Source organism: Ammospiza nelsoni, chromosome 14 (assembly GCF_027579445.1).
Source record: "Ammospiza nelsoni isolate bAmmNel1 chromosome 14, bAmmNel1.pri, whole genome shotgun sequence".
Lineage (NCBI taxonomy): Eukaryota > Metazoa > Chordata > Aves > Passeriformes > Passerellidae > Ammospiza > Ammospiza nelsoni.
The window spans coordinates 17538596-17555300 of NC_080646.1; the positions used below are offsets into that span (position 1 = coordinate 17538596).

Below are 16705 nucleotides of genomic sequence, written 5' to 3' on the forward strand. Positions count from 1 at the left end.
AGCTCCTGAGCAAGGCAGACCTTTTGTCTGGTGACTGTGGTCATTCTTAAACGTCCAAAAAAGCCTGTGACCTATTTCCAGCAGTGATTCATTGCAAGCCTCTCAGAAGGACTACAATTCCCAAAGATGCAGATAAGAGCCCTGAGAGATTAGAGCCAGCCTCAGCAGGTCAGAGATCTAATTCCCCTTGAGAACCAGACACCCAACCTATTTACAGCTCTGGGGGCTTGTTTTCCTTCCCTTTTCCAAAGGATCCTGTGGAAAACCTGAGCTGGGGGCGTGTGGGAACATAAACCCCATGCAAAAGCAAAGCAGAGCTTCCTCCAAAGTCACAGAGCTGCTGGAAAAAGCCCTGGCCCCAATCCTTGTGTTGTTGTTCCTGGAGGTGACAGTGTCACCATCCTTCCTCCCTGGAGCTGCTGCTGCTGCTGTCTCACACCCAGGGCAGTCTCACACTCAACCCAACCCCAAATGTTTTTTTCCTGGAGGTTGAAAGGGAACTGTGCAGGAAACAGTCGTTTGAGTTGTGCTAGAAAATATTTTTAAAAGTCTGTGTCACGTTGCCGTGGTGACAAAAGTTCTTAAAATGATGAAGATTAAAGTCTAGGCTGGGAATGGTGGCATGGGGAGAGGAAGGGGGGGCTGCTGTCATGACAACCTCAACTCTGAGAGTGCAAGAGGCAAAACACACGGTGGTGGCAGGATCTTTGGCGTTTATATATATCCATAAACATCTGCCAGCTACGCCAGCCTTCTCTGTGCTAATTAGTCCTGCTATTTCACCTTTCTCTGCTGTAAATATTTTCCAGTAGACACAAATCTCAGAGGGGGAAGGCAAGAAAATGGCATTTTTCCCTGTTTCCTTTTGCTTTCTGTTCTGTGTCTTTGTTCCCTGAACTTCTGCCTGGGGAAGAACTTCCAGTGGCCAGGAGCAGCTACCTGGGAAGAGTTAAATCACCTGAGGAGGAGGAGGAGGCTTGGTGGTCTCTTACAGAGTTTTCCAGCCCCGGGCTAGGGCAGGAGCACCAGCATACACTGAGGCAGCTCCTTGGGCCATCCCACAGCCCATGAGCAGCAGATCAGAGCTGCCAGCCCGAGGTTTGGCTGAAAACTTTGCCCTCAGAGGTTTTTCCCTGCTCCGTGCCCTGCTGGTCCCTGTGGGATAGCGGAGCTCAGGGAGATTGGGAACACAGCAGCTGAGTGTCAGCACAGCCCCCAAAACCTGCAGAGGAAAAACTGCCAGGGCAGCACAAAGGATTGGTGGATTTGGAGTGTAAAATGCGCTTGGCTATCTCTGCTCACACCTGGGCCCCGCAGCGCTCCCCTCCCGCGGCCCTGCCCGGTGAGTCACGGCAGCATCAGCAGCGCTGCTGACATTGCTCGTGTCACCCGCTGCAAAGCAAGCAGAAAAGCAGAGTCAACCCCAAACTCTTGCCTTCATCTAAAACTTGATCTTCTGGCTCTGGCTGGCTGCTGGCACAGCAGAACGCGGGTGAGCACAGCCCCAGCCCGTGCTGGAGTGTGCACACAGCCTGCAGATGTAGCTGTGCTCCACAGCCCAGCCCTGCTCAGCCCATCTGCTGCCTGCTGCTGCCAAACCTGGCCCAAACCAGCTGCATCCCAGCTCCCTCCTTGTCCCAGGCACGCTGTGATGGGCACAGCCCAGAGCTGTCTGTGAGAAACACGTTCACTCTCCTGTGAACATTGAAAAAGTTTAATAAAGGACAGTAGGAGACAAGGAGCACAGAGCAAAGGTTTTGTGGCATATCCCCTGTTATCTTTGGGGATATGTCCTGGTTTAGGGCAAATTTAACCCTAACCCCTTAATTACCTTTAATTACATCAGCCCTTTGCATATTCACAGACCCTTGTGCAAAGTAAACTTTTCCCCAAACTGGTTTACATGTTCTGAGAATTGTTTAGCACATCTCTGCTTTGGCTCTGCTCTTTTAGAGCATGTGCATTCCTGGATTGTGGTTTTAGTCCCTTTTTATCCCCTCCAGTTCTGCCTTCAGAGGGTGAGTGCTGCTGGCTGGCACATCTGTGAAGGTGTGCTCACCCTGTGTGGCACATCTGTCCAGGTGTGCTCATCATGTGTGACACATCTGCCCAGGTGTGCTCACCCCGTCTGGCACATCTGTGCAGGTGTGCTCACCCTGTGCTCAGTGGGTGTTATCCCATCCCTGCAGGCACTGTGACACAGCACACTGATATCAGGTTTAATGAACAGAAATAAAATCCATATCTTTATAGAAAACTTACTTTAACACCACACATCTAAAATCCATTTTAATATTTGCAAAAAGGCAATATTATAATGTGTATCCATAACATGTCTGACCCACTGCTGCTCCTTCCAAAGGGATCCTACTTCCTGAGGTGTCAGTAAACTAAACTTTGTTCCTTTAGGGGATTCTTCTTCTTCCCCAGCTCAGCCTGTTGGCAGCAACAATCGCCTTGGAGATTTGGAGTTTTTATCTTTGTATAATTTAGTGGCTAGAACAGCAATTTGTCTGCTCTTCCAAAGAAAAAAATGTGTAAAAATGTGTCCATTCTTCCTAAAGACCAAAACCTGAGGAGTTGCTCAGAACAGGAAACCTCTTGGAGTCAAATTTGATTATATTTTGATGCAGCTTAAGAATGACATCACTGGGGAGAATAAATAGGAAGCTGGGGAGGGTGAGGAAGGAGCAAGGAGGAGGGAATGAGGCATTTCCCACAGCAGCATCAGGAGAGGGGAAGGAGCAGCTGAGATGTTGCTGTGTGTGCCAGCAGGGTGGGTTCATTCCACAGGTGCAATTCCTGGGGGAGCTGCCCTTTCCCTGCCAGCCCTGATTGCTCTGTGTGCCCACAGTGGCTCAGGGTTGGATCTGTGTGCCCCAGGTGTGCCCAGGGCTGGATCTGTGTGCCCCGGGTGTGCCCAGGGCTGGATCTGTGTGCCCACAGTGGCTCAGGGTTGGATCTGTGTGCCCCAGGTGTGCCCAGGGCTGGATCTGTGTGCCCCGGGTGTGCCCAGGGCTGGATCTGTGTGCCCCAGGTGTGCCCAGGGCTGGCACTGTGTGCTCAGGCTCTGTGTGCCCTGGGTGTGCTCAGGGCTGCTCTGTGTGCCCCAGGTGTGCCCAGGTCTGACTCTGTGTTCCCTGGATGTGCCCAGGGCTGGCCCTATGTGTCCTGGGTGTGCTCAGGGCTGGATCTGTGTGCCTTGGCTCTGTGTGTCCTGGATATGCCCAGGGCTGGCTCTGAGTGTCCTGGATGTGCCCAGGGCTGGCTCTGAGTGCCCCAGATGTACCCAGGGCTGGTTCTGTGTGCCCCAGGTGTGCCCAGGGCTGCTCTGTGTGCCCTGGCCACACTCAGGGCTGGTTCTGTGTGCCCTGGCCATGCTCAGGGCTCCCATGCTCAGTGCCCTGTGTGTGCCCAGGCTCTTTGCCCCCCTGGGCAAGCCCACCCTGCCAGTTCTGTGTTCTTTGTCCCTCCCTTGCTGCAGCTTCCCAGGCTGGGTCTGCTCCTCAGGGCCCCAAAGCCTTCCCCTCTTGCATGAGTTGTGTCAGTCAGGGCTCACCCTGGCTGTGCAGAACGTTACATTTGCCACAGGAACTGGCACTGATCCCCAAATCACAGTTTTTTCAGTGAGCTGCCTTCAGTTTGCACATTGGCTGGGATGAGCTCCTTGTCCAGGCTGGCTTTGGGACTAAACAGGATGAGTGGTTTGGGTGATCCAGAGCCACAGCAGCTGCTGCTGCAGGGCCTCAGCACAGGCACCCTCAGTAATCTGGCTAAACTGGATTTTAGGCTCAGCAAAGCTCTTTGCAGCGCCCACCTATCCCCAGTCTATGGGAGATTAACACTGAGGTTTGAAAAGGCAGCTAATGCCTCTGTGAGGAAAGTGGATCTTTACCTCTGTTATCTTCAAAAGCCAAGGAGAGAAAGGCAGACTGAAAGACATGTCAACTTTCTTCCCCACAGCCCACAAATACTCTTCTTAAATGTGAGTAAACACGTTTTTCCTCACAGCAGAACAACCTTAACTCTGACCCTGGAGCACTCACAACATCATATGAGACTGTTTTGATTCTCTTCTGAGATTTGTATTTCCTTCTCAGGTCTGTGGGTTTTTTAAGCCATAAATGAAGAGTAAATTCTTTGCTTCTTTTAAGCTGGAGCAGTATCACAGCTCCTTGATTATCCCCAGGGGATTTATCACAGTTGTATATTAACCATGGTGTGGGCACAGACACCAGCACTGGCTCGAGACCAGGCAGGGTGTGGAGCTACAGGATTCCTGCCACGTTGGCAGTGCAGCAGTGAAGGGCAGCAAGCAATTTCATTGCTTTCCTGTGGAGCAGAATCTGCTCAGGAGCCCCATGGATGGCAGTGAGTCCTGCCAGAGCCAGCACTCAGCTCTGCTGGCTCACCCTGCCTCAGCCAGGATCATGGGGGTGCTTCTGCATCAGGGCCCCCAAAGGCCTGAGAAAGCCCCTTGGCTCCAGGCACAGCACTTTGAGAGTGTGAGAAGCCAGCAGGGATGTGCAGTCAGATCCCAGCAGGGATGGGTTGTGAGATCCCAGGCTGGATGTACAGATCCCAGCGTTGATGTGCAGTCACATCCCAGCAGGGATGTGCAGTCAGATCCCAGCCCAGCTGTGCCAGCAGAGCCAGAGACAGGGGCTGTGCCAAGGGCTGGCCCTGGCAGGGTGTGCCTGGAGCAGCTGCTGCCCTGCCCAGCACTGCCCCAGTGTGTGCCAGCCCCAGGGCCCCAGCCAGCCTGGAGCAGAGGGATAGTGGTGGCCCCAGCTGGAGCAGAGGGATGGTGGTGGCCCCAGCTGGAGCAGAGGGATGGTGGTGGCCCCAGCTGGAGCAGAGGGATGGTGGTGGCCCCAGCTGGAGCAGAGGGATGGTGGTGGCCCCAGCTGGAGCAGAGGGATGGTGGTGGCCCCAGATGGAGCAGAGGGATGGTGGTGGCCTCAGCTGGAGCAGAGGGATGGTGGTGGCCCCAGATGGAGCAGAGGGATGGTGGTGGCCCCAGATGGAGCAGAGGGATTGTGGTGTCCAGGCTGGAGCAGAGGGATGGTGGTGGCCCCAGCTGGAGCAGAGGGGTGGTGGTGGCCATGGTTTGGACAGCACCTGAGCCTTGTGCCAGCACAGAGCATCAGGCCTAATTAACCACACAGCCTTGATTGGAGCTGTGGCCAGAGCCAGGCCCCACTTCTCCTAGGTGTCCTTGATTCCTTCCAGCTCAGGTGCTGAGTTTGGAGGATGCTGCTGCAGCCCAGATGGAGGAGAGCTGCACAGATACTTGGGGCTGACAGGATTTCAGATTGCTCCTGATAGGATCCCAGTAGCTCGTGCTGTACAAGTGGAGTTTCTGAGATGGAGCTCTTACATAACCAGAAATTACTTTTGGAGGGAAGTTTTGGTCCTCCCACTTTCCCAAGCTGTCCTTTCCACAAGAATTGCAAGGTGAACTTTGGCTGGAAGGACAGAGCTGATTTTGTAGCAGGGATGCTGAGGCCAGAGCTTGTTTTGGTCTGTCAAAAACCAGGGATATTCTCTATCCAGGAATATCCTTTAAATGGGAATCCGTGCTTGGCCCTTCTCCTGGCTCCCTTTTTCCCAGTGCAAGCAGCAAAAGTCAGGAGGCACAGGCAGTGCTGGGGTGGAAGGAGCTGTGATGCTCTGGGACTCAGCCTGGGTTGTGTTACAGCAGGACACAAAGTCCTGAGTGTTCCTGATGGAAACCAGAGAAGTTGCAGTCACCACTTGTGTTCCTCTGAGCTCTTCTGGAATGTTCCTGGCCCTCCTCTCCCTGGTGAGCCAAGGAAGTGCTGGAGGGCACTGCAACAGCTGGGTCAGAATTCCCTGTGACACCAGCACCTCTTTGCAGGGGAAACTTCTCAGTGGCAGGAGTTTGTTCCCAGCCCTTCACAGTTGTTCCTGCACCAGGAGTGCTCCTGCTTTTCTCTTGCATGGCAATGCAAATGTATTCCGAGGAGTGGGCAGGAGCTGGGAACTCCTGAGACATTTGGAACTGGAGTTGTCTCACTTGCAGCTCAGACATTTGCAGTTCATAATCTTAATTACTTCTGGGAATCCCTGAGCTCCTTCTGAGGTGCCACAGCCCAGATGTGTCACCCTCAGGGATCTGTTCCCATCCAGGGACTCTGGTGTTCCAGTCCAGATCCCAAGGACTGAATCCAGCCTCTCCTCTCTCTGCATGCACCAAATGAAGGCTGACTAGGATGGATCCCAACCCTCCTCTCAGAAGCTCCAAATCCATCACCTGCTCCCTGAGCCATCCATGCCCTCGGGCTCTTCACTGTCTGCTTTTCATCTATAAAAGGAAGGCACGTCCTTCCTCAGTCTGACAGGGCTTCTCCCTGCCCCTGGCTGGAGCTCCCTGGGTTACAGCAGGGCTGGAGTTCTTTGAAAAGCACCCGGAGGTGTGAGAGGAAAAGTCATTAGCACAGAAAAACCCTGATGGCACAAAAGATCCTTCTGCAAACTGCTGCTCCAGCTTCATTAAAAGCACAGCCCCGGGCTCTCATTCCAACAGGATGGATTCGCTCTGGGTTATCTAAATGAGAGTGATCATTTCTGCAGGGGGAGGAAAACAGAGGAAACCAGGAGGAATTATTCTGTATGAATTATGTGCTCAGCTTTCATACTGACCTATTGAGCCAGCAGTGAGAGCTGGATTTCCTAGAACAGCCTTTCATGCTGGATTTTGGAGATACTCTTCTTTTCAGCCCTGAAAGATCACTCAAATGGCCTTTCTCACACTGGCAGTGTGGCCTCCAGCCTGGATGCAGGGAAATAATGGAGTTAGCAGCAGTTATCCAAACCATTCCTCCTTCTGGATTTCAGCATCCTTGTGCTGCCTCCTGGCAAGGGTTGGGCATGTGGGCATCACTGTGGGTGTGTTATCCTGAGGTGGGCATGGAGAGCTGGCCAGCCAGCTCCAACAGCAGCAATTCCAGCTGCAAAAATGTGATTCCTTTGCTGATAACAAAGGTTTCCTGCTGTTTTAGCTGTTGAGCTGCCTTCCTGTGGGATGAGAGGCTGATCTGTGGTGTGAGCAAACGTGGCAGGCACACAGTGCCAGGATTGTCCCTGTTGGAGCAGCCAGGTGTATGGATTTGGGCACACATCACACAGCCTGTCCCCTGTGTCAGAAACCACCCTGACACTCACGTCCCTTGGAAGGTGATGCCACCTGAACCCCTTTGGATCAGGGGCTGTGTCACTTCTGACCTGTAAGAAAGTTGTGTTTGCAGCTTTATTTTCCACATGAAGAGCTGACAGATGAGGAAGACCAGCCCTGTCTGCCATGGTTCTCTTTTCTTTGCCCACCTGGGCAAGGGTGTAACAGCAGAACACAAGGAGTACAAGAAAAGAGATGAATCAGATCCTCTTCCAGAAGCCTCTGCTGAGTTGGAGGCCGTTCCTTGTTGCATTTGATTCATGCAGAGACTGCAGCTGACACCCAGCACAAAGGCAGCTGCCACCATGGGTCACTGAGGAACACGTATCCAGCAAGAACAGAAAGCAAAGAAGGGCATTGCAGCTAAAAAATGGAATTACAGAGTTGATTCCTGAGGAGTGGTCCAGAAATATTTGCAACCAGCTTGTTTTATAGAAGGAGTTATGGAGCTTTTAATGGTAAATTAGAAGGCAAAGGTGCAGGGCAGGAGGGAGTAATAGGAGCCTCCATGAGCCAGGTCTCATAAGCTCTTAGAGGTTTATTTCTCACCCAAGATAGCTCAGCTACCTTTGGAGGCATAAAATGAGCAGGATGGCTTCTGTTGCAGTGTTGGAAACAAAAATGTTTAATAAAAGGCAAAATAATAAACTCTTTACAGAGAAAAGCTGATCTAAGTGCAAGAGGTTCTTGCTCCTGGTAAAACACCTCACAAAAACCATTAGTTTGTTTGTTCTCTTATTTTTCTAGTAAATTGCTCAGGCGGGATTTTTTGGCTCCTGTCCCATTGGCCATCCTTAAGTTTGAGGTGAAGTCCCCCAAGCCTATGAGGTGCCTTTTACACATAATCGAGGACAGAAACTTCTGCGCTACTTTCCTTTTTAAGGGGACAGAGGAGACTTTTGTCACTCCGTCAACAGGGGGCACATTCCTATAGGAGGGGTGACTGATGATGAGTTTGTATTTTGGTTTTTCAGCTGGTTCTGCCTGCCTGGTTCTGTATTTTGGTTTTCAAGCTGTTTTTCAGGTGGTTCTGCTTGCACATTGTGCCTGAGCTGAGCTGGTGCAGCTTTAGCAGGGTTCTGGAGCCTGGCACTGTGTGCAATGACGCTGGGGGCTGTTTGGGGGAGCTGCTGTCTCACCTGTCGCTGTGTGCCCGCAGATCTTCCACATGACCTACGACCTGGCCAGCGCCGTGGTGCGGATCGTCAATCTGATCGGGATGATGCTGCTGCTGTGCCACTGGGACGGCTGCCTGCAGTTCCTGGTGCCCATGCTGCAGGACTTCCCCGACGACTGCTGGGTGTCGCTCAACCGCATGGTGGTGAGTGCTGGCCAGAGAGCACTTGGATCTGCTTGTGCTTCTTCCTTTCTTCCCTGTTTTATAATTTCCCCCTGTTTCCACTCTCTTCCTCTTCCCAAAGAGTGAGCCCGATGCCAGGTGTTGTATATTTCATTCCCTTGATCGACTCGTAATAAACAATTAAATATAAATATATATAAATAACAAAACATATATAGAATACAAAATATATATAATATATAGTATATATAAAATATTATATATATATTATAGAATATATAATAAAATAATATACAATATACAATATATAATATATAATATTTTAGGAATATAACAATATATGATATTATATAAAATATAAATAAATTCTATAATATATCTAGTATATAGTATATAATATATAATTCATATAGAACACCTAGTATATAATATATCTAGTATATAGTATATAACCTATAATATATTATAGAAATATATATTTTATATGTTATTTATATATTTGTATATGTATATATGTGTATATGTATATATGTATATGTATACATATATCTATACATATATCTACACATATATAGATAACATATATAAAATATATATTTCTATTGTATATTATATATTATAGGTTATATACATATATATGTAGATATACACATATATACACATATACATATATATACACACATATACATATATATATATATATACACATATATATATATATATATATATATATATACATATACGTATATATATATATAAAAGAATTAAATACAAATAACCTGCTCAGAGATTGTGGGCGGGGTCTCACCTCTGGAGTATCCCCCATGCCACACATGCTCCCCATCGCACCTCTCAGCCCTAAACGCAGCCCCTGGCTGACCCCCCTGCAGCACCCACTGCCTTCCCCCAGCTTCCCGTTCCTCCTTTCATCCCCCGGGGCCGTCCCAGCCCTTCCCGGGGCTGTGGGCAGGGAGGCAGGTCCTGCAGGGACACAGTGCCGGGGTTTGGGGACAGGTCCTGCAGGGACACAGTGCCGGGGTTTGGGGACAGGTCCTGCAGGGACAGTCTCGGGGCAGGGAGGCAGCTCCTACAAAGACACAATCCCAGGGTTTGGAGGCAGATCCTGCAGGGACAGTCCCTGGACAGGGAAGGAGGTCCTGCAGGGACACAGTGCCGGGGTTTGGGGACAGGTCCTGCAGGGACACAATGCCAGGGTTTGGAGGCAGATCCTGCAGGGACAGTGCCGTGGCTCGGAGCAGGACCGGCCCCGGCAGAGCCGCAGAAGGCAGGAGCCAGGCTCCCTCTCCTGGCACGGAGCAGCAAGGAGCAGGCATGGAAACTGCCTCCCGCTGGAACCTGAGTATGTGGGGTCCCAGAGCATAATTCCCATTGCTGCTCCCTTTGCCCCATACCCCTGGAAGGGTCGGTGTGCCCACCCACCCACCCACCCCGGAGTGAGCCAGGGGCACGGGATGAGGAGCCAGGCTGCCCAGTGCCATCCCAAGCTGTGCCCTGCTGTTGCTGGGAGGGAGTTTGACACCATATGGCAGAGGCAGGGCGAATTCATGGTACCTTTCAACCATCTTGCTGAGAATTCAGGAGCTTTTATTCAAAGGGACAATGTCCAGTTGATTAAGCAGCAAAAACTGACAAAGCCTAAAAAATTGCCTGTTATTGCAGTTCTTAACCTCCAGATTCCCCCAGCCAATTTCTTCTTGAATAAAGGAAATAATCAAGCACTGGGGCAGAACAGAACAAATGTAAAATGTATCAAAGATGCGCCAGCCTGCTTGCCTCCCACGTGCAGGGCTGTGGGCACAGCCTGCCCCTGCCTGGAGGAGTGAGCATCCATGGAAAAGTCATCTGTTTGCTGTTTATTTATTCATTTCTCCTCTCTGCAATAATGGTTCTCTTCCTGCTGCTGCCAGACTGCCAGTTCTGGAGCCTGGAACCCTCTGCTTATCTCCAGCAGAACAACAACTGTGCAGCAGCTGCCTGCGCTTCCCCATGCTGCCTTTTCTTTATTTATGTGGCAGAGCAGTCAGAGATTGGGGCCCCATTGTGCTGCTCAGGACCAGGAGGACACTCAGCTTCTCATGCCAGGGAGCTCAGAGGTGCAGGTGGCCTCATCCCCCTCCTGGGGGTGACCTGGCCATGGCAGGATGGCTTCAGAGCAGCAGATTTGGGGCACAATTCCCTTATCCCAACGATGGCAGCAGCAGCTCCTGGCTCCCCCCATCCATCCCTCAGGGCAGAGGTGCAAGCTGGGCTTGAAGCTGCCAGCTGTAGTCACAGGGAAGGATCTGCAAAAGTGGCAGGACATGGGACAGAGGAAGAAAAGAGGCAAATCCCAGCAGCAGGGATGGGGAGAGAGGGGAGGATGATTCCAGAGGCAGGAAGGCTCAGCAGGCTCCAGGAGAGCAGGGGAGGGAGCTCCTATCCAGAGCAGAGCTTTCCTCATGCTGCAGCCTTGTCTTCCCAGCCTTGAGAGCCTCTGAAGCTGGCAATTAAACTTGCCTTGGGAGATTTTTTTTCTGCTTCTTCCCTGCAGCTAAATCACCTTTTTTTTTTCCCACTTAAAAGAAGTGGGAAAAAAATCATTATCTCTGAAAATGTGGGATGAAGAACTGGAGAGATGCCCCACCTATACTTCAGGGGGTTTCCACTCCAGAAGCTGTTCAGGAATATGCCAACCCCAAAATAGCCTGGGATTAGAATATTTAACAAAGAGTGCAGTAGTTCTTTGGGGAAAAAATAGGTTTTTCCTCTCAGTAATGTCCTTTAATCTCCTGAGAAGGTTTCCAGGCATGTCAGTGGGACCAGCAGTGAATGTGGATGGCAGTATCAGTGAAACAATTTACATCTAATCTGGATGGGAGTACTGAGAGAGGCCACAGAGTCAGGAAACAAGAAACTGGAGCTCTGGGCTCTTCTCAGGCTTTGGTGGAAGGTTCCAGGACGGCTCTGTGTATGGACACAGCTGGGAAGGGAGAGGCCAGGGTGGCCTCTGTGCCAGGGATTTTGGGACATTCTGTACCAGCCTGGTGGGAGCTCTGAGGAGATAAATAAATATCCTTGTGCATAGCTGCCCTGATTGCTCACAGGAGCCAGAAATTTGGGAAAAGGGAATCTTCTGAAGCTGCTGCAGCCAAGGGGAGCTGGAAGTGAGGTCCAGATGCTTTGGAGGCTCTGTCTGTGAGTGTGTTGGTGCTGCTCTTCCTCTGCTCTGGGGTTTCCCACCACTTGGCACTCTGTAAAACCTGCCCTCATTTTCATACTGCAGGGAAAGAAGATTCATCACCTCCCATCTGCTTCCTAAAGGTTTGATCCTCATCCAGGGGATTTGTGAAGGGTCTGCTGTTGCCAAAATCATCTCAGGGCCTCGATAAATCCCCGAGTCTGGTTCCTCTGGGTGTTTTCCACATGCCTCGTGTTCCATTTCAGCAGCCGTGGAAGCAGTGGGTGTCTGGCTGCTCCTGGAGCTGCAGGGCAGGATGTTTGCAGTATTAATTGCTGAGTCCCAATCCCAGGGGCTTCAGCATTAGCTTTCCTGCAGTGCATTTTATTAAAAACTGGAAACACTGGTGAGTCAGCTGCAGAGTGTGTGCTGCTCCCCCCGAGCTGGCCTGGCAGCTCCTCTCCCAGAAATCCCAACTCTGCTGAGCCCTGAAAGCTGCTGGGAGCACGTGGCCTCCTCCCCTGGGTGCTGTGCTGGCCCCACACACCCTGCAGGGAGGGCAGAGATCCCTGAGGGCAGGGCAGCAAGCCCTGACCAGAGTTTGGCTGATCCATCCACCAGAACACGTTCCTGGGGAGCTCTGCCCCTCCCTGCTCACAGCACCCCTGATGGAAAGGGGGAAGAGGAATGGCTGCAGTGGGGGAGAGAGCAATCCTGCATGGATCTGCTGTGATCAGACAGGAATCTGAGGGAAATTCCATGTTCTAGAAAGTGTCAGGAGCAGGGCTGCCCCCCTGGGGTGGGAACCTGGAGCTGAGAGTGACAGATACAGGAGTCTGCAGCAAATTCCATGTTCTGGAAAGTCTCAGGAGCAGCAGGAGCAGGGGTGCTCCCATGGGGTGGGAATTTGGAGCTGAGGGTGACAGGTACAGGAATCTGAGGGAGATTCCATGTTCTAGAAAGTCTCAGGATTAGCAGGAGCAGGGCTGCTCCCATTGGGTGGGATCCTGGAGCCCAGGATGGCAGGCGCAGGGAGTGCCCTCCCCAGCTGGGGCCAGAAGCAGTCCAGAGCAGGGTGGGCAGGGCAGAGCAGCCCATAACTGGGAATATTGTCCTTTCCAGGGAAGGCAGGGTGACAGGCACTCCAGGACTGGGTGACAGGCACCTCCAGGGCTGTCCAGGGAGGCCAGCTGGGAGCAGCATGAGATGGGCACAGCAGCAGGGATGGAAAGGAGGCAGAAGCACTCTGTGCACAGCCCTGGGTACAGGCAAGGAGTGGGTGCCCAGGTCTGGATCTCCAGGAGCACAGGGTGCTTGGGAGGGCTCCCAGGAAAGGCTGCCTGGGACAGCTGGGACTGGGGCACTCAGAGAAGATCCCTGCAGTCAGGTGAAGGCCCTGTGAGCTTCCCTTGGAAACAAGCCCAGAACAGGCCAGGTTCTGTCCAAAGTGAATTTAACCTGTCATCTCCATGTGTTCCCACCCTTTAATCTGGATCTGGAGAGGTGTTTTCCCAGCCCAAACTGGGTCTGGAGGGGTGTTTTCCCAGCCCAGCAGCTCCAGATGTGGGCAGGGATGGTCAGAGACATCTCCTGAGTTCTCCAAGTGTTAATGGTCTAAGTCAGGCATAACATTGTTCTTTGGAGGCTTTGTCTGAGACAAAGCTGGTGCTGCTTTTCCTCTGCTCTGGGGTTTCCCACTTGGCACTCCATAAAACCAGCCCTCATTTCCATGCTGCAGGGAAAGAAGATTCATCACCTCCATGATAGGATTACATCCCTATCCCAAGAACTTCCAGTACTTCTCCATGTCTTTACTCATCTCACTCCTCTCCAGGGAGGCTTCAAGCAGGCACACTCACATGTACATCAGAACCAAAATACTCTGTCATACACCACAGTTTGCCTCCAGGTGCTTCTGTAAGGTACTACAGAACCCAGCAGTGCCTTTGAAGTGTTCCAGGGAAGTGCCTCCAAGTATTCAAAGGTGGATCTGAGACTCTAATGCCAGAGAAGCCCTTCCAGCACTGCCAGTGTGGATGTTAAAAACAAACCAGTCAGAAACTGCTTCAAAGTCATTTCAGTGCCTTTTGCAGAGTCTCTTGGTGCCTGTGAGATAACCCCCTCTTAACTGTGAGCAGGCACAGAGCTGCAGCTCTGCTTTTGCATGCTTTGGGATTTGCTTAACGAGGAGGAGTCATTTTCCCCCTGCAGTTTAAGGCCTCATTTCCCTGCCCTGATGGGCCATTTTAGCCACTCCAGTATCTGTGGAGTGGTGCTGCAGTGGGGGCTGGTGTAGCTGGGTGTTAGATAGGGTATGGCTCTTACAGAATGAGCCGTGGCACTGTGAGGCACCTGGTGCTGACAAACCCGTGGCCACACTGCATCTGGAACCTCTTCTAGTCTGGCCTCAAGTACTGAGGGCTTGACCTGTCTGCTCATCCTGGGGAAAACAAAAAACCTGAAAGCTAAAGAGGTACCAGGAGCTGAAAGTGAAGAATCATCACAGAGCATCCAGTGCTCTTCACACTTGGTTTCCTAAAGGTAATTGCTCTGAAAGGCTTCCCCTTCACAGGAGTGCCTCTCTCTGAGCAGTGCTTGATGTGCTCAGGGTTTGTTTGCAAAGCTCTGTGTTTTCCTGCAGCTCCCACCCTCCAGTCTGTCATCCCTCAGCCATCCCTCAGTCTGGCACCCTCAGCCTGTCCTCACAGGAGCCCTGCTGCTGCTGCTGGGGCTCAGAGCTGTGCAATTCCCAGGGAATTCTGTGCATGCTGGATGTCAGAGTTTTGGATGACTAATTCCTACAAAACACTGGCAAGCTTCCTTGTAAACAGCACTCCTGAGCAGCAAGTTGCTGGAAGAATGGCTTTTAAACCTCCAGCCCGCCTGGTACCCAGATGTTCACAGCCACTAAAGAGCCTGGCTGCCAGTTTTCCAGCTCAGCTATTAATGCTCTGTCTGCCCAGATTCCCTTTGGAATTCCCTCAGCTTCCTTTGTCCCTGCTCTCAGGTCTGTGCTGGAGCTGTGCTGCCCTGTTAAACTACTGCCACACTGAACTCAGAGGGCAGCAGCATCCCTGCAACAGCCAGAAAGGGATGGGGAAGGAATTAATTCAGCAAGGGAAGGGACAGGGCAGCTGCACTGTGCCCCAGCACTATGGGCTGTGACACTCCACAGCACTGGCAGTGAGCTCCCACCTTTGCAGGGATGCAGCATTTGGAGCAGAGTGGCCAAATGTGACAGCTGCCTGCTGCTGCCTCAGCGTGAGGGACAATGGATGGGCTAAAGTCCCAGCAGCTGCCATGCCCTGAGTGCAGGGCTGTGGCCTCAGAGTGCCAGGAGTGCAGGGCTGAGGGAAGGGGGCTCCTGGAAGGGCAGGATGCCTGTGGCAGCTCTGTGAGAGGCCTGGTGCCCACACAGGGCAGAAGTGGGTCTGCAAAATGCCACAAAACCGGTGGGTGGAAACCAAAAATGCCACAAAACCTGGGGGTGGAAACCAAAAATGCCACAAAACCTGGGGGTGGAAACCAAAAATGCCACAAAACCTGGGTGTGGAAACCAAAAATGCCACAGAACCTGGGGGCACCCAGCACTTCTTTGGCCAGGCTCAGATCCCAGCACAGCCTTTGGCAGCTCCCATGGCCAGACCCTTCCTGTGTCCTGGCCAGGGGACAAACTCCCTGTGCCCTGTCCTGCCCTGTGTGCAGCTCCTTTGGGCTCCTCACACATGAGCCTAGGGCACAGCCAGCCCAGTCACCAATGGCCACTTTGTCTCTGGCCCTTCTCTCTTGGCTCCAGGGTGTTTTTTCCAGGTTCCTGGTCTGTTGGGAGGGGAGCCTAGACAGGCTGGCACCAGCAGCAGGAGCAGTCCCTGCTGGGCTGTGGCTGTGCCACTGCTCCCTTGTCAGCTCTGTTGTCACTTGTGTGGCTTTGCCCTTCTTGCTGCAGTGGGAATCAGGCCTGGCTTGCATAATGAAACTGAATCTGGCCAGGTAATGCTATCAGCTGCCTTTGTCCATGTGCTTATCTCCTAACCCAGCACCAGCCCTGGGCAGAGGTTCCAGCCCTGTGCCCAGCTCCCAGTGGAGCACTCTCTGTCACTGTTTGCTGCCTGTAAGGTCAGTGAGAACTTTCCATGGGCATCCAAGGCACTGAGAGCTGCCTGCAGGGAGGTCATCAGCCACCCCCTGGCTGTGATGTGTCACCTCCAGGAGGTGCCCAGTGAGCTCCAGAGCTCCCAGCACTGCTGGCCACTGGTGCTCTGGATGGAGAATTCCTTGTTTATTGCCAAGCCAGCAGCTGGGCTGTGCAGAGACCTTCCAAGCTGCCACAGCACCTCTGTCTGCAGAGCTCCATCCATAACCTTGGCCCCTTCCAGGAACAGGGATCAGCTGAGCAATGCCCAGTGCTGTCACCCAGCAGAGGCATTTTCACCTCCTTGCAGGAGCCATGTGTGATGCCTTGACAAGCAGTTACTTGTCAAGGTTTCACAGCAAGAACTTGCTGGCAGATAATGCCCACAGGATGGCAAATGCACCTCGAGCTGTTCCATGAGCTCAGGCTAAACCTGAGGGCTGTCTCACCAGGGAACTTGTGCTGGTTTTTCTCTCTGTGCCATGCTGAGGTGCTGCCTGTGTGGAGAGCACAAGGTGTCTCAGCACTCTCTCCTGGCAGGATGTTGCTGCTCTCAAATGAAACCATTTGTAGTTTCTCAGCTCTCTGAAAAAACCCAGTTTTGCACTGAAAAGAACTTGCTGTCCAGACATTACCAACTTCATTTTCTGCCCTTCTCATCTCCCCAGGTAATGGCCATTTCCTAAATTGCTGGGCAGTGATTTTCCTCACTCTCAGATCCTGTTGCTGGCAGCCTTGCTCAGGCTCTCTGTTTCAGTTCTCAGTTCAAGTCCATTTCCCAGGGGAGGAAATGATTTGCTTCAGTTCCCTCTCCCACTTGTGGGTCATTGTGAAAATCTCCCGGTGCATCATCTGGATTTATCCCAGATTACCAGCAGGGCACCCTGGCTGCCTTCC

At 52.0% G+C, this 16705-nt stretch overlaps 1 protein-coding gene across 1 annotated transcript in view; it reads left to right on the forward strand.

Moving 5' to 3' along the window:
* HCN4 (hyperpolarization activated cyclic nucleotide gated potassium channel 4) overlaps window positions 1-16705 on the forward strand; it is a 100672-nt gene that overhangs the window by 53116 nt on the left and 30851 nt on the right. The window contains exon 3 of the mRNA XM_059482326.1: window positions 8358-8519. Within this exon, the coding sequence (XP_059338309.1) occupies window positions 8358-8519 (162 nt within the window). The remainder of the gene's footprint in view (window positions 1-8357; window positions 8520-16705) is intronic.